General features: G+C 40.0%; 1 protein-coding gene across 1 annotated transcript; it reads right to left on the reverse strand.

Moving 5' to 3' along the window:
- Positions 1-12,627: 12,627 nt before the first annotated feature.
- Positions 12,628-24,659, reverse strand: MRPL15 (mitochondrial ribosomal protein L15). Its single transcript, XM_009971686.3, has 6 exons — positions 24,487-24,659; positions 20,914-21,071; positions 18,089-18,254; positions 17,468-17,591; positions 15,886-16,266; positions 12,628-14,483 (listed from the first exon to the last, which is right to left on the reverse strand). Exons 1-5 carry the CDS (start codon positions 24,583-24,585, stop codon positions 15,929-15,931), a joined length of 885 nt encoding a protein of 294 aa, XP_009969988.2. The 5' UTR covers positions 24,586-24,659; the 3' UTR covers positions 12,628-14,483; positions 15,886-15,928.
- Positions 24,660-27,088: the final 2,429 nt, after the last annotated feature.

Consider the following 27,088-nt stretch of genomic DNA (forward strand, 5'->3'; position numbering starts at 1 on the left):
CTTCTTCCCCCAGCCATGTACAACCTTTAAAACAGTATGATTTATATGAAAGCTCAGACCATTCCCTCTTGGAGGGCTTAATTCAGAAAAATAACATCCGCCTTACCCCACAGTCTGTTAATGATGCACTGGGAGACAAGACCACATTATTTGGCCTTAGTGTACTCACCAAACTTTTAGTGGCAAATAGATGTTCATGTTGAGGGAAGACTAAATCCATCTGTCAAATACTTCTTTCCTTTTTTTTGTGATCAAGGGTGATAATTTTAGTCTCAGTGACTGAATTTCCAGTTAGTTACTATGTACTCAGGAGGAAGAAACCAGTCTGGTTAGCTTTTTTTCGGTTTCTCAGTAAGCAGAACACTGTATTCCATTTCTGTGGACCGTGACATCCCATGGCACATTAAAAGCCTTATTCAAACCGCAAGACAGCCATATTTTACACTCAGCAGGAGACTCTAGGAAGAAGTATGAGGCCAGGGTTATTCTGACTCTGAACAGCTTGTCAAACTGGGAGCTAGGAACAAAGCTTAGGACATTTTCTGCTGGTTCATGTGATCCTGAAATAAATAAGTAGAAGATTGCCTCGGCAGAGATTTTCTTTATATTACAAGATATGCTGCATAGAGGAAGGTTTAAAATGAGAAATAGCTGAACCTGCCCTTGTGCCTTTGTTCTAAGCCTCCATCCATTGTGAAGTACCGCAAAATCTGTGGAAACACTGAGGACAGCTCTGAAATTAAACAGGATTTTATTTTCTTGTCCACACTGGAACAGGACAACTGAACAGTAAGATCTCAGCTTAGTTCATGAACCAGGTTCACTGATATCTGGGAACTCCTAGCCTGGGCCATGTCTCATGTGCTGATCCATAGATTATCACAAAACCAAAAAAAATTCATCAGGTAGTGGGAGAGCTTGAGATGTCCTTTATTAGTCTGCTCAGGATTTTATTCCTATTGATCTTTTCAAAGAGATGATGACAGAAACCACAAGAATCACTTCTGCCTTCTGAAACAATAAATTGAATTTATTGAACTCTACTATAATAATATCTCCAATTCTCTGGCTATCCAGTTCTACTATGCCAGAGAGGGAGCTTATACATTTCCACATGCCAGGAGCCCTTTCTTTTCTTCTCTTCTACAGATATTTAAGATAAATAGGAATGGAAAAGCCTCTACAAGGTGGACACAACCTTGCTCTTTGACTTCAGCATGCAAGGCTGAATTTAAGTTGGGCAGAATCTGATCTTCTGAGTATGCTGAACAACATCATTTTCTAGCTGATACTGCTCATGACTTTGTTGTGTAAATTAGAGCTATCATCCACAAGCAATAAAATCATCCAACCTTCGTTATGCGCTTGAGTTTCCCAAGTAAGAGGCATGGAAGTCAAAGGGGCTTCTTGAACAATTTAGTTCACCTTATTCCAGAATGCTTCGAGATAGCCTCTTGTCTCCTGAAGCTAGTTGCTTCATAGGGCATAAGCTGTCAACAAACTTTGCAGTGATTTTTGCCTTTACATGTGACCGAAACTTCAAGGAGTCTGTTCTTTGTGTCATGCAGGAGAAGAAACATATAGATACCAATTCCCTGCTTGTACTAGCTAAATTCAAACACAAAACTTCCATTGAAAATCTAAGCTGAACTTAGGGAAAAAGCTTTCACCAAGTGAGTGTGTAGGAGAGAGGTCTTGGCTTTGAGCTGGGTTCATCACTCCATGGGTACATCATGGGAGGAAATAAATCCACTGGCTCTGGCGAATTATTATTTCTATCAAAAAGGATCCTTTTGATCCCTGCACCTACTACACTTAGTATGTGTAGTGAGAAAGACTGAAGCCAAACTAGATGGCTCTTGGTTTTGAACATTTTTGAAATTAATAAACTCAATCTGGTTTTGTTTGTGGGTAGAAGATCTCTTCTGAGAGGTCTCTAACATTTCACAGGAGATATTACATTGTGTTGGGGGACAGGAGGGAGACAACAGTAATTGTTATCTGATCTTACATAGGTTGCTATTCTCCTTCACATTTGTCTTATTTCTTCAGGGCTGTAACCAGAGGAGTTGAGGACAACCAGTTCTGAAGCCCTTCCTGTACTTTCTGGAAGAAAATGGAAAACTTCCTAGAGTCAGCAATGTATTTCCCTTCTAACGAGGTATCTGACAGTAGTGGACTTCAGGAAAGCATCAGTTTATGGAACAGCTAGGTTGCCAAAATCCAAATCACAAAATCTTGTCCTCAGCAGAGCTAAAAAGAAGACAGTCCTTCTCTAATACACTTACTTTGCAATACTGTGGTAAAAATTTCCCAAGCTTGAAAAAATCTGAAGATGCTACTTCACTATATATTCATGTCTTTCCTGAATGAGAAGTAAAGAAGAATTTGATGACTTACTGATGGTAAAAGCAAGATAGTTTGCTTTCTGTCCTAGTTTAACACTACCAATTTACAACCAGGAAGTGACACAGCTATATGACAGAAACACACTGCTCTCATTTTTTGTGATCCTCAAACTGGCTACTTTGGGCTTGGATCCACAGAATGGTACTTGATTTTAGGGTGAAAAGAAGAATAGATGCCTTTTTCCCTTTCAGTAGGACACTTACTGTGCCATGTTACAAACATGGACTGCACATCACAAAACTGGTCTCCCATAACATTTTGGTTATAGAAATGAACATGGAAATGCTATGTATTGTATCTGATTTACCAAGGCTACTCGTTCCAGTATTTGACTGCTTGGTGCTGCTTTCCCACCTGGACGATTAAATCTCAGCATACTTTCAGTTCTTTAATTTGTAAGCAGAGTGCTAGAGGAATAAGCTTACTCCCACTAAACAGTAACTTCATAAGCAGCTCAGTGGGGCCATTTGTAGTGATATAGCATAATGTAATTCCAAACCCCTTGAAAACTGCTCCAAACATATCATGCTTAATGAATAACTTCCAACACCGTTTAAATTTATTATGAGAAAGAAGAAGTGTCTTTTCAAGAGACCTTTGTTTACTGTATTGTTAGTGCTTCTTTTCCTGACAGTCTTAAAGGGTTCACCACAACTTCATTATCTCAGTGTAATGAGAGTATTCATCTTGCCATTTCTGATTTATAGATATCCTCAAAGACTGCGGTTTTTAACACCAGGAAATATAAAGGCAATAGAGTAGCAGGTTTCCCATTTACTGACCATTATCTTCCCGCCCCCAAATTGTTGCCTCATTAGTCTCCATGCATGATTGAAAGTGTTAAAAGCTTTCATGAGCAATTAATTACAAGAAGACATCTGGGGACATTTCCCATCATTTTAAACAGCACTCTCTGTTGTGATGCAAAGCACATTTTGAAGTATTGCTGCTTTGGAAACCCCCTGAGACTTCTCCCAAATTACAGATTTTTAATCTCAATACCTGACCCAGGAACGGAGCCAACCGGCTGTGGGCCAGGCTGGCCGGGCTAAGATCTCCCCCCAGCGGCCACTACGCTGCTGTCGTTCTTCCAAGTTTTTATAGGTTAATTTTTGGGGAAAAAAACCCACCCCCCCACACATTTCAGCCTTAATTCTAATTTCTTGTAAGGCGGTGGAGGTGATGGGTGTACCTCTCGCTGTATAGCTCTGTGTGCATCCTCCTGCTGATAGTGACAGATGCTGCTGCACTTGCAAAGCTCTGCAGATCACTGCTGTGACGCAAGAATATTCCAAGTGGATTACATGCACATTCAGTCCTGCAAATTCAATTTTTGCATGTTTCTTTGTCCCAGTTTTGTACCTGTCTCCACTCCTACTCTGCTTTTTTTTTTTTTTTTTTAACTTGCCACCCCTGAACAAGAAAGACGGATTTTGTTGATCAGCGTCAGAAAGAAACACACATGGACAAGCCTATTTGCTGATGACACAAACCCCACGGGACTGAAAAACACGGCCGCAAGCTGGAGGCTGCTGCTGCTCCCCTCCTTACCCCCAGCCTTTGCGTCTTGGGGAGGCAGCCAGCTCAGCCCCCGGTCCTGGCTGGGCAGCCAGCTCCTCTGCCTTGCCTGTGCTGGTGTTTTAGCAATAAGCATATTTTGGTGGCTAAATCCGCTTGGGAGATGCCGGGAAGTACCAGCCAGCCTCTTTCTTGAGCAGTGAAACACATTTCAGCTCTGCTGGCCCCACGCGCAGCACAGTTACCTCCCCGTGTCCCGCTGAGTCACACAGCCCAGTGCTCTCTCCCAGCTCCAGCCAGGGCAGAAAAGGAGCTGGTTCTTCTCCCAGAGAAAACTAGGAGCAAATGAAGAAAGAGATGCTTTTTTAGGTAATTTGCAAATGGCCCACACCTGCAAAATAGGTTTATGCTAAACATTATTCTTTCTGTTTGTCTGAGTAATCAATAAAAGTCACCTCCAAGTCATGCATGGCATAAATTAGGAAAAAGAGTGAATGTTCATCTCACAAAAAGTTAGGAAATTATCTTGTTAATGAAAATATTTTCCTAGGCTGATAGCAGCTTCCAATATTTTTTATTCTCTGTATTGTTTGTGCTTTTACATCTATCTGTTTCTGACACTGATCAAGAAAATCTGTCTCCCTTGTTTAAGAGTGGCAAGTGAAAAAAAGAAAGCAGAGTAAGTAGAAACAAAACCAGAACAAAGCAGCATGTAAAAATTCAACTTACTAAGCAGAATTTGTATTAAATACAATTGGAATAATTTTGAAAGTTTTACACCTGTTGATGTGAAAACAGAGCTATATTTCTAATTTTTCTAACCTTAAAGGGCTGGCAACTTTGTATAAATCACACAACAACTGAAAGGGTTGCTCTTACTGCTGTTACAAGCAGTATTAAGACTGCTGCAACTGAAAAATATTTGGGGGAAACATGCCTCTTTTCCTTTTGACAGGATATTTTGTGGATTTGATTTCATCGTTTCCCTATCCAGTCAGTGCATCTTTGTGTGCATCTTTCCAACAGCACCCATGGCAGGAGACACATGCCCTCACCCACAGCTTACGAGCAGCACCCTTGCTGAAGCCTGGCTTCCCTAGCTGAAGTCTGGGAGCTACATTTGCTGGTGCCTAATGAGAAGAATTCACATTTAAGCTCATCTGTCGGTGGGGACACATGAGCCTCCTCTCCCAGTCCAGCTGCTTGTCTTCATGGAGCCTGTGGGACATTCCCACTACTCTGTCAAGCAGAGCTGAAACAGTCCAAAAGGTTTCAAAAGAAATGTCAAGTGAGCCAAATGGATAAACACACAGGCCTTTGTACCTCATATTTGTGAGTATATGATGAATCCAGTTGCATTACGAGTAAAATACAGGTTGAATCCAAGTCAATTGGTAGAAAAGCTTGTAATATAAAAAGGAATTATATGTGGCCCAACTCCTTGGGTAGTCGGAAGTATCACTGAAACTCTTGTGATTCTGGATCCAATACAATCAGAAGAAAAGCTGCAGAGCTGCATGCCTTACTTGCTGGTTCCTACAGTGCAGTTCTGACAAAGGGACGTGAGTCTGAGAGATCAGTCTCCTCTTTAATATGATGGTAGTTGGTCATATGAGCAGGCAGACCTAGGCTCATGACTGTCCTGTCTGAATTTGTCATTATTTAAAGAAAGGAAATATAATTCTTCCTGCATTACCAGGTGGCAGCTGACAGTGAGGGCCCTGCAGCTGAGCTCTGTCAGAGGAGAACCTCCTCCAGAACCCCCTTGCTAGAGCAGGAGGTGGGTCACCCCTTCGGCTCCCAACCCAGCTGCAAACCAGCTCAACCCAGTGATCCAGGGTGAGGGTGGCACACAAGCTGCTCCCCTTCCAGGTCACAGCCCTGGCGAGGAGGATGTGGCAGCACCTGCCTGGCTCAGGCGGCTCCCCATGTGCCGGCACCGCGCTGGGGGACTGTAGCCAGCGTTCAAGGGAGGTTTCAGGGGGAGCTTCGAGCACAGGGGGTTACTCCGAGTGATTTACCCAGCTGTGCCTGCACAGATTCCCACATCTGTGCTGCTGGGGCTCCATACTGTGTGTTATTTCGGAGCAGACATATGGACCTAGCTCTACCCAACGGCACCTGCTACTCGGGTATTACTGCTACCAGTGTAAGTAGAGCAGCACAGGACTGACAAAGACTATACAAGTTGCCTGAGGCTCTGAGTAGGTTTTCCAGAAGTGACGTCTACCTGCCCACAGAGATGGAGCCATATCAGATGCCCAGCTTTATTCCCTGTAGGCACAAGAAGCTTTATTTTTCCCTCGAGAATACTAGAGCGCTTTATTTTTCCCCACAACAGTGCTTTGAACAAAGGCAGGAATCCTGCACTTGTGGTCTGAAATAACAAAAACAATTGGCTTAGTCTGACCAATTAACAAAACTCCCATTACCTCAATAACAAAAAAAAAAAAAAAAAAAAAAGAAGGGGAATCATTATATACTGCATTCCTTATAAACTCAAATATCACATTCAAGGCCTTCAGGATCCCAATATTTAGCTTTCAAAATTAAGAATTTGAAGTCTTTTTATTACTTATACCTGGTCAAAGTCACCTTTACCTGTTCTGTGACTCCTGTTCATAACTGATCACTACTTTTTCAGTGTAAATTAAATTAAGTTTAGAAGTCAGGTTTTAGGAATAAAATAATTCTTCAAATTGACAATGCAAGTGAACTACCCTTTAACCTTGTTTGTGAACTTCTGGAGAGAGACCAAGGTCAGCTGCAAACACGAGTGAGAAAATGCAGCTTTCCCTTCAGGCAAATGTTACTGAGTGAGAGTTTTGAGACACTCACCAAATTGCACCATCAGTTTTTCAGTCAGGGAAAAAGAACTGGATTGTATGTGTATGTTTGGACAGTTTTGCTGTCCTCATTCCTAGTGTCATGCAGGGCTGCCCCAGCCCTGGGCACGGGGCACAGGCTGGAGGGTCAGGTGGGGATGGTCAGGTTTGGTGGTGTCCTCGCAGCCCGGGAACAAAACTGTGAAAGCTGTGATGATAGGAAAAAAAAAAAAAAAAAAAAAAAAAAAAAAAATAGGCCCTGATGATGTAGGCTACTCTGCAGAATTAAAACATGTGTACGCAGTGTCAGAGCACCTGAATCCCAGACTTTCAGAAAGACAATGGCTATGATGGAGGCTCGTATGGCTCAGAGACTGGAATCTGTTGCCTTTGACAGAGATTTTTGCCTCAGGAATTTGTTAGCACTCTCTCCAGAAGCACATCCTATCAGAGATGGTTAGCAGAAGAAAAATCAGTGGATTTAAAAATACAGAACATTTATTTTTGCATGGGCTAATTAGAAACATGCCACAGATACAGAACCAGAGCCATACGTAAAGTTCCGAGTCAGATATAAAAGATTATCTGAAGAAAAAAAAGCCTGCCTTTTCCGTTCAACAACACAGGGCTTGTGCAAGTTCCTAGTTATTTCATTCAGGAAGAATCAAAGTTTCCTTTCAGTCACAGAAAAACATCGAGCTCTGACTCTTTGTGTAGCCAAACACACAGTGCTAATAGCAAACAGTCATGCTGAATCAACCAAAATGTTTATTTCTAATATTTCAAGAAGCATTAAAATGATGACAGATATTCAAAAGACAAAAAAATCCCTCCAGTCTCAAGGACTGCTCCAAGAAGTCTTCGTTAGGGCTTCAGTATATGGTTTCATGTGAAACTTATTAATGTGGGAAACCACTGAGAACCTCTGCAGTCTACTTTTGGAGTCAACGATTATTCTTACAAGGAAGAGTGCTTTGGTTGATATTGCGGGGGCTGTTTCCCCAAATTTATATGGCTATTCCTTTTGGTAAAGTTCACACACAATTCTCAGAAATATGTTATACTCTTGAAATATTAATCTAGATAACCAAAGAAAAATCAGAAGCATTCTGGAAGAGTGTTTTAGCTAGGTTTTACTTTTCTTCTTTAATATGCAGCTCATGAAGGCACAGAACTCAAAGCATTTCCAGCAGGATCTGCAATGGTGATGGAACAGGTAGCGCTTACAATGATGCTGCCACCTGGTAAGATGCCACCCCTGGTCAGCAGACATCAGGAGACAGAAAATTCTGCAACTCTGAAAATATCCCATTATGTTTTGTCTTGGATTCTTTAAAACAGGATGAGCAAAGGGAATCCAAGTGCCAGGGTCAGTCACGATTTCATGAAGGAGAACCCACAAAAGGACCATATTCTGAACTCACCCCTGATTGCTATCAGCCACCTCATGGCTTGCTCAAAGCAGCTGCAATGCACAGCTCCCAGGAGACTATGAGCAAAACCTTCACGGCTCCAATATTAAGCTTGAAGAAGCTTTTGAGCTACCTTAACTTCATCTCTAGAAGAGTACACTAGAAACACTGAAAACAAAGGCCAAAAGTGATGATGAAATAAATTAATTATTCACTTTGAAGTTTAAACCTTCCAGACTGAGAAAAGAGTGACTAGTGACTGAACTAGAATTCAATGAATTCCCATAGGAATAAATACATCTGGTCACTAGGTGTCAGCCTTGCCTGTACCAGGACACTGGTCCTTCTCCCCACCCCAGTGAGCAGTTGCAACTCCCAGCACTACCAACAACCACAGCAGTCTTGTAATGTGGGGAAAGCAGCAGAGGAGGATGTTTGTGTGGGATGCTTATGTACCTGGTAATAAAATATTTGTTACTCTCAGGTTTGGATGCTGGAAACAACAGCATGTTTCTTCCAGGCCGAGAAGACATGACTGGAGGTCAACTGCAGAGACAGCAGAGGAGTTATATGCTGAAGCAGTGAATAAATCAGCAGGGTATAAGCAATGAATCACTAACTGTTTTGCAAGCCTCACAATATTTACTGTTTATCCTAAAGCACCAGTTCCTGGAATAATGCCATCACATGAAAATGCTGGCTCTCACTTCTTAAATCTGCTTCTAGCCTTGCTAGATACCGGAACAATGCTTGGAAACAAGATCCCTGCAGGGCTGAAAACTGACTGTTGTCCTTAAGGACAACAAAGAAAACCTAAAATGTATTCTTTAAATAATTTCTTGAATACTTACAGTTCAGAACGGTACAGCAAGCAAAAACAAAGAGTAATTAAACATGCAGCAGAGTTTCAGTGGTGTTTGCAGAATAGTGGTACGTTTCTGATTTTGGAATCTCTTCAGATGGAGACTTTCATACCTTGATTCTCATGCTCCCAAGTCTGGGCAGATTATCTTTTATTTCGCTAGGGCCAACTACAGTACCAGAGCTGCACGTCAGTGCCTGTCTGCTGCCACTGCAGTTTCCTGATACGCTGCAAGCAAAGTCACCCAGTTCAGCTGAGAGCAACAGTTTGAACTGGGAAAAAGCACACACTTTTCACAAGATGCAGCAAAAATGACTTGACAGCTTTTCACACTCCATTTTCTTAATGGACAGATAAGCTTTTCCACAATAACCAAAGAGAAAATCATAGCATCCCAAAGCTTTGATTCCCTCAGATACGTACAAAGGAGTGCAGAAAAAGCAACCCAGGTAGACTTATGCAGCATGTTCACATCCTCCCTAGGGTAATTAATTTCATGATCATTCCACAGTAAACACCTCTCTTTAATGATGAACCTGGAAGGGTTGGAGCCATCCAATAACAATAATAACAAAATCCAACAACAAAGTCACAATTAGCCCAGACATTTCACAAGTCCTAGAAGTCAGGGCAGCAGCAATGTCACACCAGCCAAGTCCAACAGAAAATCAGTAGAATAATATTTTGACTGGAACAGTCTCAAATCAAGTACATGGCCCATACCCAGACTGCCTGCTGTGGTGATTAGTGCAATTGCCTTGCCAAATTAAAAAAAAAAAAAAAAAAAAAGGGCTAATTGATTGCACACTAAAAACCAAACACATCTATGAGGCTTCAGGGACCCAGATATCATTGAAAACGAGAGGAATAGCAAGTCCCAATCTGTAGGGATTAGTCCCAAATCTGTCTTTTATACAACCAACACAATTCATGACAACAGTTGCAGGGAGGACCCTAAGAAACACAAACACACTGGACTGCAGGTTCTCAGAGAGCAGTGAGACAACATCCGTGTTTAAATATCTCACCTTCTCTGACCATTACAAGCACCATTTGCAGACACCTCTGAGGGGCACTATTCTCCCCTCCCATTTCTTCTTTTGCAAATTCAGGTGACTAATTTCCATGCTTTGCTTACAGAGGAAATACATACATTAGAGGTAGCACAAACATGGGCAGTGTATTACATGAGGGCTAAATAGGTGGGCAGGCAAATTTTGAATGGCAATACCAGTGCGGGGCTGGGAAGCAGGAGTCAGCCACCTTCACTCAGGAGGCTTCCAGGTGGGGATGCCACTGATTTCTGTACCCTCGAAAAACTGCTGTCTCCAATAGTTCTAAAATAACATCAAATGTCTGATTGCCAGCATTTCACCTCTTGTGGCGCCAAGATGTCCTCTGACTTGTTTTTTATTAAATCGGCATGCTTATTTTCAAAGATGAATACAACCTAGTACATCAAGCTTCAGAAGTTCCCAATGAATCCACACTGGTGATATGCAGATCCCTAAGAACCTCCAACCATTAACTTCAAGCATCTCAGATCACTGAAAACACAGAATGGGATTCAGCTCCAAATACTGAAGTTTTGGGTGTATACAAGTGTGCTGTATGTCAAAACTACTGTCAGATTTAGATGCTCAGATGTTTGCTTCAGGTTAAATGTAGCAATTCTCCAGGCTCCACTGACTGCATCAATCAGACTACTACTGACTATGAAAGGAGCTTAAACAATTGTCTATCTGTGAGCACTGTAAATTTAGACTTGCATTAATTTTAAAATGAAGATCATACCTCACTATACTAAATTTATTGGGAACTTGGATTCCAACTCTTGAAAATCTGAACCACAGCTACATTCAACAAAGTAAAGAAAGCATCTCCCTTGTCAGATACTGAGAGTTAATTTATTTTCTTAAGTTAAGGTATTCCACATTGGGAGCAAGGCAAACTACACCATCATCACAAAATAATAATTAAAAAAAAATCCACAGATAACTAGTTTACTGTAAATTTACACATCAACTTATTTTTCATAGACTGCTCTATGTACACAAACCTCTAGCTGTCATTACCTGCCCAAGGAATAACAATAAAAATATTAACATCAAGAAATGGCAGACTTTCAGGCTAAGCTGCCCATATTTATAATTAGAGACCAGACAGGACAGTCCTATCAGGAGTCAGAATGAACCTTACAAAGAATGGGTTTCCCAAAGTGCGAGGAGGGACCGATTTGGGCATTGATGCATTGAATGCAAAATTGCCTATCCATTCAGACTTGTATCTAGTGTGTGTAATTCTGAGTTAAGTGCACAGAAACCCTTCTAGGAGTGTTTCTTGACTGAATAAACTCTGAATCCACTGCTCAAAAAGGGCCCCTCCAACCATGTCGGCATGTGTCTTGGAATCTACAAGGTTAACAAGTAAACAACATTGCTGTTGACATTTTTAACAACAAAAGCAACACCAGTCCAGGAAACGCAAGCCACGAAAAAACCCCTCGTATAAACAGATGCAGGAATGATCAACACTTTTCCTGCTCCAGAGGCACATAAAACAACCAGATTTTCAAATGCGGAGTGGGCCAGACAGGATGACACTGTGAGAATGATTGAGCCCTGCAGTTCCCACCGCTACAACAGGAGAAGCAAGAAGAGACCTCGGGAAGATGCAGATGCAAGAGGGAATATTAACCAAAGGAGACAGAATAGATCTGAGGATAGTTTGCTTCCACTGAGAAACTAATAATTCTTTAGATAATGACGTATGTTTCTGCTACAAAACACCATGATGGGACACCTGGGCTAGGAGGTAAAGGAACTTTAAAAGTTCATAATTTTCCTCTAATGGGTAAGAATTCTGATGCACTGGGACCTCGTAACTACATCTTTTCATAGACTAAACCATAACAATAAACTGAAGTACAGACTGTGAGTTACATAAAACCATTCCCATCCGATCACCAATCAGGAAATTTTAAGAATTAAATCTGGATATGGAATATTATAGTGTGTCTGTCCAAAATGGCCAGTTTCTTTCTTATTTTAGATATATGTAAATAATAAATATAGCACTAAAATATTTAAAATACACTTGTGTAGCCATTCCAAGTTAGAGACAAATTTTTACAGAATGAGTGCTAAACAGTGCAAAATTAGCTTTGCATTAGCATTTTAAATGTTAGCAATGAAATATAAAATAGCAATGGGAAGCTATCTTCATAATTGATCACTTTCATACGACTTCCTGGAGCACTAACATCAATTATGCATGTGTGTCAAAACAATGATGGCACACTGGCAGTGAAGATTCAGATCAGGGCCAGCAATTTATTCATTTATTCCTTTTTGGAAATCAGTGAATGGTACAGTCAACTTTTGGTTGTTAAACTCAAATACTGTAATATGAAGCATAATAAATTAAAAGGCAAGTGGTGGTGGTGTACACATAAGTAAAAAGGAAAATGCATATATATTAACTTGCTTCATTTCAAGTCTGCAGGCAGCCACCTGTAAGTATAGTTAGTATTAACTGGCTGGTAGAGTCTCCCAAAAAATAGGTGATTTCTAATAATCAAGGTATGATATAACAAGGTATGTACTTGTTCAAAAGCCTTTATTTTGATTTCAGTCTCATATATGTAATCAGTTTTATCAAGGAACCATTCAAAAGCATGACGTTGTTGATACAAATTGACATGGCTTTCAGTATTTTACGGCACAAATAACATTTCTTTTCCTTCGCTACTTGATAATGCTTTTCCAGTTACAGCAGGTTGGGTGCTTCTCACTGTGTAATACATTGTTGCATATGAAAAACCCCTATCAAAACAGGATATCCAAGGCAATCATCCATCTTATGAACATGAACACATGGCACATATTCCTAAGTAAAGAGAATGGCCTTAGATGCCAGTGCTGGCTTAGAGTCTTGCATCAGTGAGCCTGACCCCTCATATAAACAACAGTCCATTGGGAGGCTGTTTATTATGGATTTATTAGAAACCTTGTCAATAACTTACTTGTGCTTTTGATAATTCTGTATTCGGTTGCCAGGAGACTTGTGTTCCTGATGAGATAAAATGAACCGGAAATCCTCTATAGCCTTGTCACTTTTTTTCACTAGTAAATAAAAATCAGAACCACCATTATAAAATACCAGCTACTGTAAACAGAAGAGAAAAAAAGGCAAGCATTGCATATTTTAAATAAAGTAACATACAGCCCTTTTTGCCCTCTCCAATTCTAAGATGATAAAAGTTCACCTTTATAAAGTAGAATGACCGGATTTTGTGGAACGTGGCTGTTTTGGCTCCAAGGTATTTGTAGCGTTATAGTATCAGAGCCAGGATACAGCTGCACTGTGACTAAGATGTCGTTGACTGAATAAGTGCTATCCAATCCCTCAACGTCACCAGACATCTGTTTCCTGTTTTCATTCTTTCTTTCACTGTTATCATTTTATCCAAGTTACCCTTTCACCTGAAAATCATATAGAAACCAGCGCGTGCACGCGTGTGTATATCAAAGAAGTTGATTTAGAAAAAAATTCCTGGGAGCAGTTTGTTCATTTTAATACAAAGAGCAGGAGTGGAAACAAAGTTGCCTTCCCCCCCCCCTCCCCGTACCCCCCCGTCCCCTTCTCCTCCCAGAAATACACAATAATACATAAACACTTTTGTCTTCTGGTCTTCACTAATATGACTAACTTCCTTCTTCGCTTCCAGTTAAGTAGCTTTCCTGTTGAGTACCACCACCTCCACAAAATACAATTGTGAATTGATTCATAAAAACAGAAACATTATGGCACAAATAAGGGAAGGCAATAAATACTCTTCCCCCCCCCCTTCAACGCCTTCCCAAATGGAGGCAGTAGTATTGTAATAACAAAAAGAAAAAAGTAAGAAAAAAAAAAAGTATTACTTGTCATTTAAGGTTCCAAACCAACAATGATCAGGATACAGAACAGGATACATGTAAAGTGAGAAAGTTATTTACTTCACATTCGAGTTAACACTAGCTATACCTTTTTTGGCACACAGTATTATTCTTAATGTGCCAAAAAAGTGTTGTGCACCTTATAAAATATGAATGTTAATGTCATTAAGACCAAATTCCTGCTATTCACAATCTAATTTTATATTGGTGTTGTTTTGCTATGTTTCACCTATACTTAAACCACAAGTTAGGAGAACAACCATTACCAATAGCATCTAACACACATTAACAATGAACAATAGAAACTGAGGAGTAAATTGTCAAAAATTAGTGACTTTCCATTGTTAATCTCTGCATTTCAGATTATTTAATTGGCATGAGAATAGAAGACTTGCTTTATTTTGTTCTGTGATTACAGATGCTTGTATTAATTGACAAGGTAGTTTGTTGGGCGAAGCAAAAATCTGGGCTGCTTGACAAACACCGAGAAAAAAATTCAACTGCTTCTTGTTATTCTCTGAAAGAAAAAAAAAAAAAAAAAATTTTTTTTTACATTTTTTTTAATTTTCTCTTCCCCCCTGCCTTGAGGCACACCAGAGATACATAGGTGTTATACAGGACATTCTGACACTCAAGAGGGACTTCCCTAGGAGAGGGGATGATTTGGCAGCTACAGGAAACTGTAAGTAGCATTTCCAAAGGCACATGAAAATTGGAAAGCAAGACTTCTTGTGTTCTGGTTTTCCGGATTGTTTCCTGCATCCTAATAACCAAATTATCCCTATTTTAAAGCCAAACTGAGCTTCCATTAACTTCTGAGGAGTCAGTGCAAGTTCCAATAGATTAACTTAGTCTCCTCTCTCATCTTTCAATTTACTACTCAGTTCATCATCCCAAATGCCCAACCCTAAGCTTCTGTATGAAACCTGGAACACTCTTACATACTAATAATATAATATTCTGGAGAAATTGAGAAAACACACATTTGTTGTAAAAGATTTTATCAAGTTGGTGTGATTAAAATACTGCTTCCCATAAAAGTAATTTCTTCATGATTTTTCACAACATCTAAATGCATATGTGACAATGGACAAATTAAATCTGTGATCAAGCTGAAAAACGAATCCTAACTACGTACTTTGTCCATCACATCCCCATCCTTCACAATCTACTGTCACTGTCTAATGGTCATTGACTCTAGACTCTGCTATGCATTTTCATTAATGACATTACATTTGCGTCTGGACAAGTTTTAAATTCTGTTTAAATAATAAAAGCCATTGTTTTAAAATAGCTACCTTTTATTTTTTTCCCCCTAAATTTAGATTGAAAGTTCTTTTAAACTGCACACCCTGTCTCTCGATTCTATCTGAAGGAATAAGACAAAAAATCAAGATCTCTCAAGCTCTAGTGTTATTGATGGCAGTGGTGAAATCCAAAACATTGCTACGGAATCAGTTAATGAATTCTTCTGTACTTTGTTATTTCTGGTTGTTTTTAATTTTCCCCATCCAAATACAGGTGGATCTACCTTTTAGAGGTATTAAAGATATCATTTTCTGAGCCATAAATTATAGTGTTATGTAATATGATTGTAAAGTTAATATTAGTTTTGTACAGACATGCTTCTGATTTTAAATTGAGGGGGAAAAAAATAAAAATTAATTATTAGATCAAGTTAATCCTTGGAATCATCCTCTGAAATAAATGCAACATTGAAACATTTTGTCTGAAAAAATGTGGCAAATCATCACAAGAGAAAGTGCCCAAGCACACCCTTTATGTAGGACTCTAAGCCCTTTTCAACTGTTAAGATGCTTCATACACCAGAAGATTACATAAACAAAAATCTATGTTTTGTCTAGTATAACAGGAGTCTTAAAAAAAACAAACACCACTTAGTATCCATTATTTCATACCCAGATGTTTCCTGTACACCTGCAGCTGTCTCCAGTCTTGAATTCACGAGCTGTAGTATTTTAACAGCCCCTCATCAGTTGGTTTTAGAACTTTCTTGTCTGCCATGTTTACAATCCATCCTGGAGCAAGACCAAAAAATATTTGTCTAGGATCCTTGCGTGTGCTTAACATCTTGAAGAGCTCATCCTTAGTTATGTCTGGTAAGACATAGCTGTACTTCTTGGCAAGTTCAAGCCTGGCTTCCTCAACTTTAGATGGATCTGCCAGGTACCCACGATTCCTGGCGTCTGTATAGTAACGGACAAGATCTTCGGGTGGAAGCATTCGCTTTGGAATAGGCTGGCCACGCAGGAAAAATACTACCGGCTTACATAAAATTTCTGTGGGCAAACAGGAGAAAAAAATTAGATACTATGCTTTATAATGTGTATTTAAAGACATAAAATGATACCTTCTTATTTAGTATTTTGTGTTAAATAAATTATCAAACTCTTACTAAAAACTATCAAGCAAAAACCCAAATCTTAAGAATATTCTTGTTCACAATGACAAAGTTGTTTGCAAGTCATTGCAAGTCGCTTGCAAGTTTGCAAGTAACTCTGGTTTAGTCTGATATTCAGTGACAATCCAGATGAATCATTACTTCTCACTCATTTAGAATACCTGCTTTGGAAAGATACAATAACTAAGCTAGATGCCGCCATTTATTTAAAGGACTGACTTCCAGGTTAGAAGCAATGCATCTGCATGGCTATTTCCACAGTGTATCAACAAATGTAAACTTTAGTGTTGCTGCAAGTATTTTAAATAAAGAATCAATGGCACATGTACCTATTTATTGATTTGTCATACTATCCTCTCCTCATCAAGTTTTACTGAATTTGGCAAATTACATTCTAGATCCTATTAGCCTTAGTGTTTTGACTATTTTCTGGATTGGAAAAAAAGAGCTTGTATCACTCCAGGGTAACATATTTTGCACATTAAAAATGTCTATTCTTCTTGTTCTCAGCCTCATTCACACATGAAAGCTCCATTATTGTCAATAAAAACTGCATGAATGAATATTAGGCAGGATGCAGCCTCAAGTAAAGCAAAGCCTCATTCTTCAGTGAAAGTGTTCTGAAAACAATAGCCATTTTGACTGGAACGATTCTGAGCTTCTGTAACTTAGTTATTTCCTCACTTTAACTGTAAAGGTATTTTAAATTAAAAATACAAACATCCACAGGATTTCTTTTTTTTCCCTGAATTTTCTTAGTGTTATTAAACACATGAGAAAGAAGACAACAATTTAAATAAACAATCTTTTACTAGTTCCTCTATTTAAAGAAATCCAAGTAGCTTTGTAACTGGCTGATTGGTAAATGACTACTAACACCAGCAGGGCTAAACAGGTGAATGGTTAAAAAAAGCTAAACTGAGGATGCATTACAGATCAACATTTGGTATAACATTTTGTTGTTGGAACTTTCAGAATGGAAAAAACAGATGATTTCCCAGCAAGAACTTAATCTTCACACATTAAAAAAAAAAAAAAAAAAAAAAAAAGAAAGAGCAGAAATGAAAATAAATTCTTACCCAAACTCCTTGGATCATAGAATGATGTTGTTACAACACCTCCATTTTTTTCTATGGTTGCAATTGCTAATTCAGATGCCCTCTGCACTTCAATATTTACTTTTGCTGAAAAAATATCAGCACCCTATAAATTTCAACACAGAAACATTAAAATTAGTATTTTAGGACATACATTTATTCTTCTCTGCAAAGTTGTAAGAAACATTAATTCCTGCAAATTATTATGATTTTTCTGCTCCCTGGAACAACACAGGTAACCAAATTGTTCTCACTCAGTCACCTGGGTTGAATGAAAGAACTTTCCCTTTCCAAAATATTAATACATTTATTTTAGAATATTATAGTGTTCTGTTGTAAAAATACCTGTTTGACCTCTTGTTATGTGATCCTTAACTATCATTTTTGTAGCCTCTCAGGTTTTAAAACATCATCCTGGGTTTTTTTGCTAAACACACAGTGCCCTCTAGTGGATTTATTACCACAAAAATTCCACAGCAAACTCATTTAGAAAAGCCAAGATGCTTCCAAAACATGGAAAAGACGATCCAATAGCCTGGTATGGAAAAACTGAAACTACAAGGCTTTATACTGCCTGAAGTAATAAGTCTCTTGTATGCATACCTCTTCCACCAGCTGCACACCATAATCCCGTTTGAGAGGTTGCACTGTTACACCTCTGGCATTAATAAGCTGTGTTAAGTCAATTGGCTGCGTGGGGTCAACTCTACCCAAATCAATCAGGTACTGCAGCCTCTGAAGACTGAGGGGTTGATACTGACGTCTGAGGCTGTGGAGAGGGAAACCAAAGCAAAACAAAAACACCAGTGAGAAGCTTACAAAATTGAAGCTTTAATTGGAAATGGTTAACTGCAATACAGCACACTGTATTCCATTTTTTACCTACTCCTGAAACTACTAAGTAAATGTTTAACACACACTCATCCACAAGCTAAAATTAACTTTAATTTAATGCAAATGCAAGCCCTAGTTACAGCGCAGGGCCCCATTATGCCTTCAGGTTTGCTCACACACCCTCACTTCCAATGTGATATTAATCTTTTTGCTGTTGCTGAGCTCAGTTTACTCCAGAATACCTCTCCACCTGCTGACTGGTTTAAGGAAGCAAAAAAGATGAAGAAATTAAAGTGTCAGGATTTCTTGGTAAGCTATCAAGATTCTATAAAACTACCATCTTCAAAGTGAACCTAGCTTGGTAGCTTCACTGATACCTTCAGAAAAATCTGACCCCAAAAATACACAGTCAAAAACAAATCTAGCCTCTCCTCCCATACAAATTTAGTCAAAGGCTATCAGCCAAACCCTGTACGTGCCCCTGCATAGCTTGCCTATATCCAACAAGATTTTTTAGTCCATTAGCACTGTACCTGACATCTCACAGGTACTGAATAGAATCTTCCTCAAAGTATCACCAAGGAAGAGAAATATTGAGAAAATATGCATTAACCCCTATCCCCAAAAGAAGTTGGAATATTTTGTCAGTAGCCATCAGCTTCAGCAGAATCTGCTTTTGCATTTTATGAAGTTCTAACTTTACTATGCAAACCGATCCCCAGAACAGTTTTCCCCATCCCACGTCTATGTCTACTGCATACCAGTTTTGAGCATCGGCATAAATTTCTCATACAATCAGTTTGACTAATGCTTTTGGAAATTTGCAAGCTGTAGCAGAAAAAATGAAAAGAAGCTTATCTCTGTTATTGGCAAGCTAAGAAAGACATGCAACAGAACCCGCACTGTCAGACAGTTCCTAACAGGGTAGAAGTTCAAGAAGTGGAGGAACACTGCTGCAGACAGAAAGAAGAGTGAGGTGAAGATAAACAGGCAGAGACATTGTTCAGCATGCTCCCATCCTGCCACAATAGCATCTCTCAAGGGCACTTACAACATTCACTAGAAAAACATTTACAACAAATATTGAAATTCTGCAAACAACATTGAAAAGAAATTACAAAGTATTTTTTTTTTGTTTCCATATGCTGCCAGATGTGGTTACAAACAGCAAGACTGTATTAATTTCTTGTCATTGCAGAAGCTTGGGGTTTTTTTGCTGTTTGTTATTTATGAACTTGTGACCACTATTAACATAAGCAGCTCAGTGTCTGCACTCTTCAGTGTTTCCTTTGCAGGACTGTGGGTCTATGCTCTGTTTTCAGCTATCGAAAGTGCTTCTCATTTACTCTTATAATAACTTAAGCAAACAGGAAAAAATTACAGTACTTGAAAAGAGAGTTTGAATCACACTTCAAAACTAGTAAGACTCACAGAGTAAACCTTTAACAACCAAAACAGGTCTGTAAGTTATATTGCATGCATGGAGAATGGAAATATAAAAATGCACAGCTCTTTGATGATGTTGTATCAGCAAATGAAGCATGAAATCAAACTGCAAGTCTAACAGTTCACAAACAAATACACATTAGTCTTTTCATTCTTGAACTGTCTGCTGGGTGTGGCATGTTTTTGTTACTACTGTCTATAATAGCATTGTATGGGTACAGACGTTTTCATGTCCATGCCTAAAAGCAACAAAATGGTTAGTGAGCCAGGTAACATACATGCTATCTTAGGAAGCAAAAACAGCTTAAAACAACAACAATATTTTTTTAAAAAATCGGTATTTTGTAATTGTCAATATAAATGAAGGAAATTAATAAAACACTGACATACAGCTCTCCAGCTAAGAACAGTGAGTGAACAAAAGACATATTAGAAGAATAATTTTAAACATTAAAAAGCTGGAAGATGGACATGGCACAAACAAATACAATACGAAGAGAACAGAAGTGTCGAACAAGACAGAATGCCTGAGGAGAACAATGGCGAAAGATGACTTACCTCACCCAGCAGATTTGATATTAAAGAGCTTGTTAAGATCCTAGGTGGAACAGATGGAACACAGACAAAGTCTACAGTGTTTCAGGGCTAAAAAAATAGAGTCATGAAGAGAAGCAGAATAGTTTGGCTAGCAGCAGTCAGAGCTTCAGGTGAATAAAGCGAAAAGAAGTTACAAAGCAAGGCTCTGGCTTACACTTCAATGCCTAAGAGTCAATGGGACTGTTCCCAGTCAGTTTAATATGTTATCAGCTGCACAGACAGGCAAAGAGAGAAACAGGCAGGAGTGGAGGAGTGGTCTCAGGGGAGAAATGCACTTCAGCTGTAGGAAGAAGGATAGCCTGCTACATATGAGGGATTATGCAAAGAAAAAGGTAAACCAGCAGAGCTGTAAAATAACAGAAATAAGTGAATTAATTAAAAAAAAAAATCTCACAAGAAATGAGAAATTCTGCTGGTAAGGATGCTAACAATTCAAGAGTAGTATCTCATTTTCAGTTAGACCTATTTTGCCGTATTAGATTCTGGCTTCAGGAGAAAGATCAAGAACAGCTGACAATGATTAGTTTCTGAGTAAACGTGAAGAAACTTACCTATGTCCGTCATTAAACCCATATTTTGGTATGGCCAAGTAAAATGGAGTTTGACCACCCTCAAAGCCTAATCGGGGGCGATTTCCTCTTTGTCTTTCTCCTTTGTGACCTCGACCACACTTCCTACCTCCATATCTTCCACGGCCACGTCTTCTTTCCTTGAAAATAATCAATGATACATTTAGTCAACTACTCTGGAGATAAGTATTTTTAAAACATAAGGTTTGAGAGCAAAATGATGATTCTTGATGAAAAATAATCATAAAAGCAGTTAATAAGATTTCTGAAGAGCACAGCTCTAGGCAGGCACCACAAATAGTCTGAAAGTTTACGTGAACATTTATTCATGTATTGCAATAAAAGGAATAGTAGTATTTAATCCTACCTCTTACACCCTGTACTCTCCAAGTTAGAGAATTTTCCTGAATTACTTATTGGTATTTCCTCCTATTTCATGAGAAAGTTGCTCAGTGCTCAGAAGTTTCTGAACACTGACAATGAAAAAAGAAAAAAAAAAAAAAAATCAATTCTACTTCAAGGGGCAGGGGAACAGACTATACAGATGCTATGCACACATGTAAATCTTTTCAACGATTCAGACTTTTTAAAGAGTCTGCAACTGTTGCAGTTTCTACTTACTACCAATCAAAAGAGAAGACTGCATTTTAAACCTCTATTATTTTTTAAATTAAGGCTGTGATACTAAGCTATTAGTTTTCTGAGCACTTTAAAGTAGCATTGCAGTCATACGTAGCAGTTCAGCAACTTTCTTGCACTCACCTCCTATTTCTGACAGCAGAAGCACTTGCACATCTAAATGATAAATGGGATCAGAGATAAGCAAAGGCAAAACCTTTTTATTTATTTATTTATTTAAAAATCCAGGTCAGTTGCACCATTCAATACAATTCATGAGTATGCAAATATTCATAGGGTTTACAAAACAGGCAGTATACACTGGTGGAAATGAGCAGCTGGAGGTGATTGCTATTAAATGAAGCGGTGTCAGCTCGCTCTGACCCAACTAATAAAGTTTTCTATGTAAGGTGAATTCATTTCATTCATATACTGAAGAATTTGGAACACTAAGGCTCACTTTGATTTCTTCACACTTTATCAGGGATAAGACAGAGCCACAAGCTTCAGGATCCTTGCTGCCATGCTGCACGTGGAAGAGCTCCCTGTTCAGCTCTAAGAGGCATGACTGCATCTGTGCATCACTTTGATGGATCCATTTGATCTTACAAAGTTTTTCCCATTTAAGCTAACATTCACTGGAGTGGGAATGCATGTGGAAGGAGCATTGTCATGTTGCTAACTAGTCTCACATCCACACAACACTATTCACACATTTGCTCTTTTCCATTGTGTTCCTCAATATGAATCAGTCAGGCTGTGAGGCATGTAGAGCAACACTCTAAATGGTATTTGTACTGCTCATAAGCTAACTTTGGTTAAGGCACAGCAGTCACTGTTGGATCAATACTCAGGTAAATAATTAATTATTAAAGAGACTACAGCATGCCTCTTCACTTTTTCATTTTTTGTATTCAACACTCAGGTAGTCAAACTTCAAGCACCCCTAATCCTACAAATTACTATGCAGTTGGACTTCAGCTCAGAATATCAAGTAAAACTCAGGTATGAAAACTGCTCATTACATCACGGTACTTGATTATTAGCCTAACACCACAAAGACATAAAATCTGTTATTTTATGCTCTTTATTGTGTCTGTAAGTTTTCCAAAGTCATGGAGCACTTAATGTGCACTGAAATATTAGCAGAAAAGTCAGTACAGACATAATTCAGAAAAAAATGCATTAATATATTTGAAACATCATCTGACCTAAAATGCATAGCTTACCTGTATTACTACTAAATAGTATACAGTTCACATGTGTTTTTATGCTAGACTAGACCATCCCTGCCACCAAAGGCAGCTGACTTGCTCCCAGCCCACATGCTATGCTTCCTTACTCACAGTGCCTCTTGTGCCGACACAAGCAGTTGTGTGGCTCTGCGCTGCACAGGCCAGCCAATTAAACTAGATGAAAACTAATTTTTGTCTGACTAGTTTTCAGCCGGTTTTGTTCCCACACAACCTCTAGCAGCAGTACAAAACCCACAGCGGGTGTGAGCACCTGCAGGCAAGGGGAGGGTGCTGCTAACCCACCCTTCCTGGCACTTGCCCATACAAACACCAGATCACAAGGTGACTCCAGTTAACACAAGGACATTGACAGTATCTCATCGCAGATGGAATGTATTTAGTAGTACACTGACCAGGTTTTAGATTGTCAGACAAACTAATCAAAACTTACTTTTTTTTTTTTTTTTTGCTGCAACTTCTGTTTGTGAAGTCAAATGCTATTAAATCTGCTTATTTGAGAGTTCATTAACCACAGAATAAGGCTGTCAGACACCAAAAGAAAGACACCAGAGAAACAGAGCTGAGGTCACTTGTAAAAACTCTAACTGAAGGCAAACGGTTAGTGGTAACATTGGGGGAAAATGCTTATTTCCTAGATGGAGTTGCAAGCTACTTGCTAAAGACCCAGTGAATGAACAAAAATCTCTACTTTCAAGATTAAAAAAAAAAAAAAACAAAACAAAACCAAAAACGAACCAAAACAAGTGTTTTCCTAAACCCAACAGCTACCTTGTAAAACAAAAAGTCCTGAGAGCAAACACTGGCAGAAAAGCATCACTTCTATTAAACCTCAGGTTCAGATTATCTCACAACTTCTGGATGCTAAGCCTGAAAATACCATTTTGGAGCCTGGATTAGTTTGAAAAACTTTAAGAATCACCCCTCCAGTTCTGTACAGGGCTGCTTCTTCCAGTTCCGCTTGACCCTGGCCAAGCTGGGCGTTCACAGCTCCATGTGAAAAAACTTGGCAGGGGAAACCCAAGAGGTGCAAGGGGGAAGAATTTTCATCCTCTTGCCACAGGTTTATGGGATTACAACTGTGCAGCACTCACCAGCCCTGGAAGCACCTCTAGGGAGCCTTGAGCACTAGCAGGGAAGCGCTGTGTGGTGCTCCCGGTCAGTTCCCTAGTGCTACAACTTCAGCTCTTGAACCTCACCCCCTGGTCACTGATAGCTCCCCCAAGCCAGGTGAGTTTCTTCCTGGTTTCTTTTCTTTACTCCTGTATCACTTTACAAGGAGACAGGGAATATAATATTTGGTTTTCTTTTTGTGAAAACAAGTTACTCAAGTTCTTGAGTAAGAAGAGGTGCGGGCTAGCATCACATTCCTTTTATTTTTAAGCCTTTTAACCTTCCCTTTTCAAACGTATGACCCCATCCCATAAGCAGCTGTTATTCCATACTTTTTTACTGTTTTCCCCCGCCCCGCAACGATGGCCCTGAGGTTTAGGTAGAGCCACCCGTCAGCCGGTTCTCTGTGAGGACGGACACACACGCCGGTTACAAAAGACAAGCACAGGGCCAACATGCGCAACACTACCACCCGCTCCCCTGCCCTCCCACGCCTCTTTTGGCCAGGCCGCTCTCCTGGGCCTGCCGCAGGCCCCCCCAGAGGCCTTCTGACAGCCCTCGGGACACTTACCCGCTTTTTGGAGCCTGGGCTGGGCCTCAGGTTGGCCAGACTGACTCGGGGCAGCGCCCGCAGCAGCTCCAGTGCCTTGGCCCCACCGTTCCCGCTCATGCCCGCTCACCTCCCAAGGGCGGGCAGCGACGCTCCCCCCGGCAGAGCTGCTTTACGGCAGAACCGTAAAACGCCACCTCCCGCTCCTTCCCAACAGTGTCGCGCAGCCTCCGCTTCGCTTCCCACTGTCTCCTTTTCCAGGACTGGCACTGGTGCCAGCCAGGTCCTGTGAAGCCAAACCCGCAGAGCCACCCGGCTGCACCTAAAACCCGCTGGCCGCCCCCAGAACATCGATCTGCTAAAAGTGCAGTGCCCCGCGTCAGTCCAGAAAGTCCGAAGGCAGACACTTGCTGGAAACGTGCATCATCACAAGAGATTTTCCTTCTACTGCTGCAGTGCTTGATCACTTTTATTATTTTAATCTAAAAAGTGGACCTACTGGAAAATCACTGAGTCAGTATCTTGGTCTGGCAGGAAGTCCCCTCCAATGCAGGGTGTAGGCTTGCTGGTGTAAGGAACTGAATTACAGAAGCTGTCGCTGAGAAGTTACAGCACAGGAAGGCTGGTTCATGTTGTGAAAGTCACCCACTTCTCCTTAGCGTAACACCCCACTTTCAGCCCTGAAACTTCTGTTTGACCAAAAGCTTCTTCCATGTTGAATGTCTGCTTCAGCTAACATCTTGGAGGAAAGGTCACGCAACAGCTCTGCCAGTTCTGAGTAAATAGGGGTGAAATGGAAACCACATTGCAGAAATCTGCGAGTTTCAGTATGAAATCTGTATGGCTTCTTACCCCCTTCAAAAAAAAAAAAAAAATTACAATGCAATGATACACAAGAAATGCTGGTATGGACAGCCATCTCGTCTAAATCCATTTTAGCCAGTAGGAGAAGGAAAAATACATAGTTTAGAGCCTTCTTTGCCCTGTAAAGCTCTCACTACTTTAAACAGAACCTTGAAATTAGGTAGAAAAGTATCACGCATATGCTATATACTTCACTGTAAAGAGACAGCCAGCTTACGAGTCTTTGCAAGGTTCGTAATTCAGATGTTTTCAGCGATTCCTTCAGGACTTCAGAAGCTCAGTTCCTTGAACATTTGCCTGTAACCAGCAGACGGCCCCATGCCTGCACAGGCCTTGCGGTCATGGTGTGACTCGCCTGTGCCCGGTCCACACAGAGCTCACGTTTCTCCACTGACCCTGAGCCAGGCTAGCAGCAACCGGGAATTCAGGGAAGATCATTCCAGCTATACCAACTATAAGATTAAAAGCTTGGTCTGATTATGAGCAGACTACGGATCTCCTAGGCTGCAGGTTCATCAGCAGGCCACCTCATAGAAGTGACATCTATGTGGTAAATAGCATGGTAGAGAGGGAACACAATACCTTGTTCATCTCCCAAAAGGATGCTCTACAGAAAGAGTCAGGTTCAGCATACTTGATGAGCAGCTGACGTAATGTGATGCTCCTAATCTTTTAGAAATCTTTTATGCATGAACTGTATTTTCTTAACATGTTCGAATTGGGTACAGTGCATGAGGCAAGAACATGCACTGAAGTAGAGATAAATCAAAACACAAAAAGCTACCTGTGAAAATAACCCAATTTTATCAATAACAGTGATCCCTTGGCATAAATACTATGCATCAAAGCAGCCTAACAATCATGACAAAAGAGGCTGCATGTTGAATGCTACACAGTTGGCACAAAGGCTTCTCTGATGTATTCTTTGCAGCTATGCTGATAAAATTATTAATGCTGTTGAGCAAAATCTTTGTGAAAAAAACATCCCTGCCTGGTATGGAAACGTCAGTGGGAAGGATGTGAAAGAAGTATAGTGTGCATTCAGCTGCTGTATGAGCTGCCAAAAAAGCATCCATGTTAGCCAGATACCACCAGGCAAATACAATGAGTAGATTGACTTTCTGGGAGGAAATATCTGACAAAGATGTATGGAAGACAAGACAAAGAACAAAGTATTTCATTTTGATAGAAATGTGTTTGTCGTACTTATTCGGAGTCGGTCTAAGTATTTGGAATGGACTGGAATAATCCGGTAATTTCAATACAGAGTGCCTGAATAGCCCAATACATTGCAAGATGAGTAAGAATCATTGACTCTTTGGCTGTAAGCCGAGAGATTTAATTTAGTGATGAAGGCATCTGATCTGATGAGGACAGAGTTTCACCTAACAATGCTGTTTGCTGTATTTGTGCTGGTTTTCCTGTTTCCCATGAATTTACCTATTTAATAATACTGTCATTTCCCCTCTTCCCCTAAGCCTTGTAATACAGCACAAAAATGATGTTTACAGGAAACAAACCACAGACATACACCATGCTATGAAAGCGCAATATAACCTGGCAAATACATGTGGCTATTTGAAAAGTAGTTCTAAAGGTGAAAGCCAGCAGTTCAAACTCTGAAACCACTGGACACCCGAAGAGAGAGGCAGCTTTGCAGAGCCTGCCTTTTAAGCAGCGTATGCAGGCTTGTCCCTTCTCACAGGTGTAAGAAACTATGAACTAAGGGTATTGTTTATTGAAATTTATGTTAAGCTCA

Source organism: Tyto alba, unplaced genomic scaffold (genome assembly GCF_018691265.1).
Source record: "Tyto alba isolate M040663 unplaced genomic scaffold, T.alba_DEE_v4.0 Super-Scaffold_9, whole genome shotgun sequence".
Lineage (NCBI taxonomy): Eukaryota > Metazoa > Chordata > Aves > Strigiformes > Tytonidae > Tyto > Tyto alba.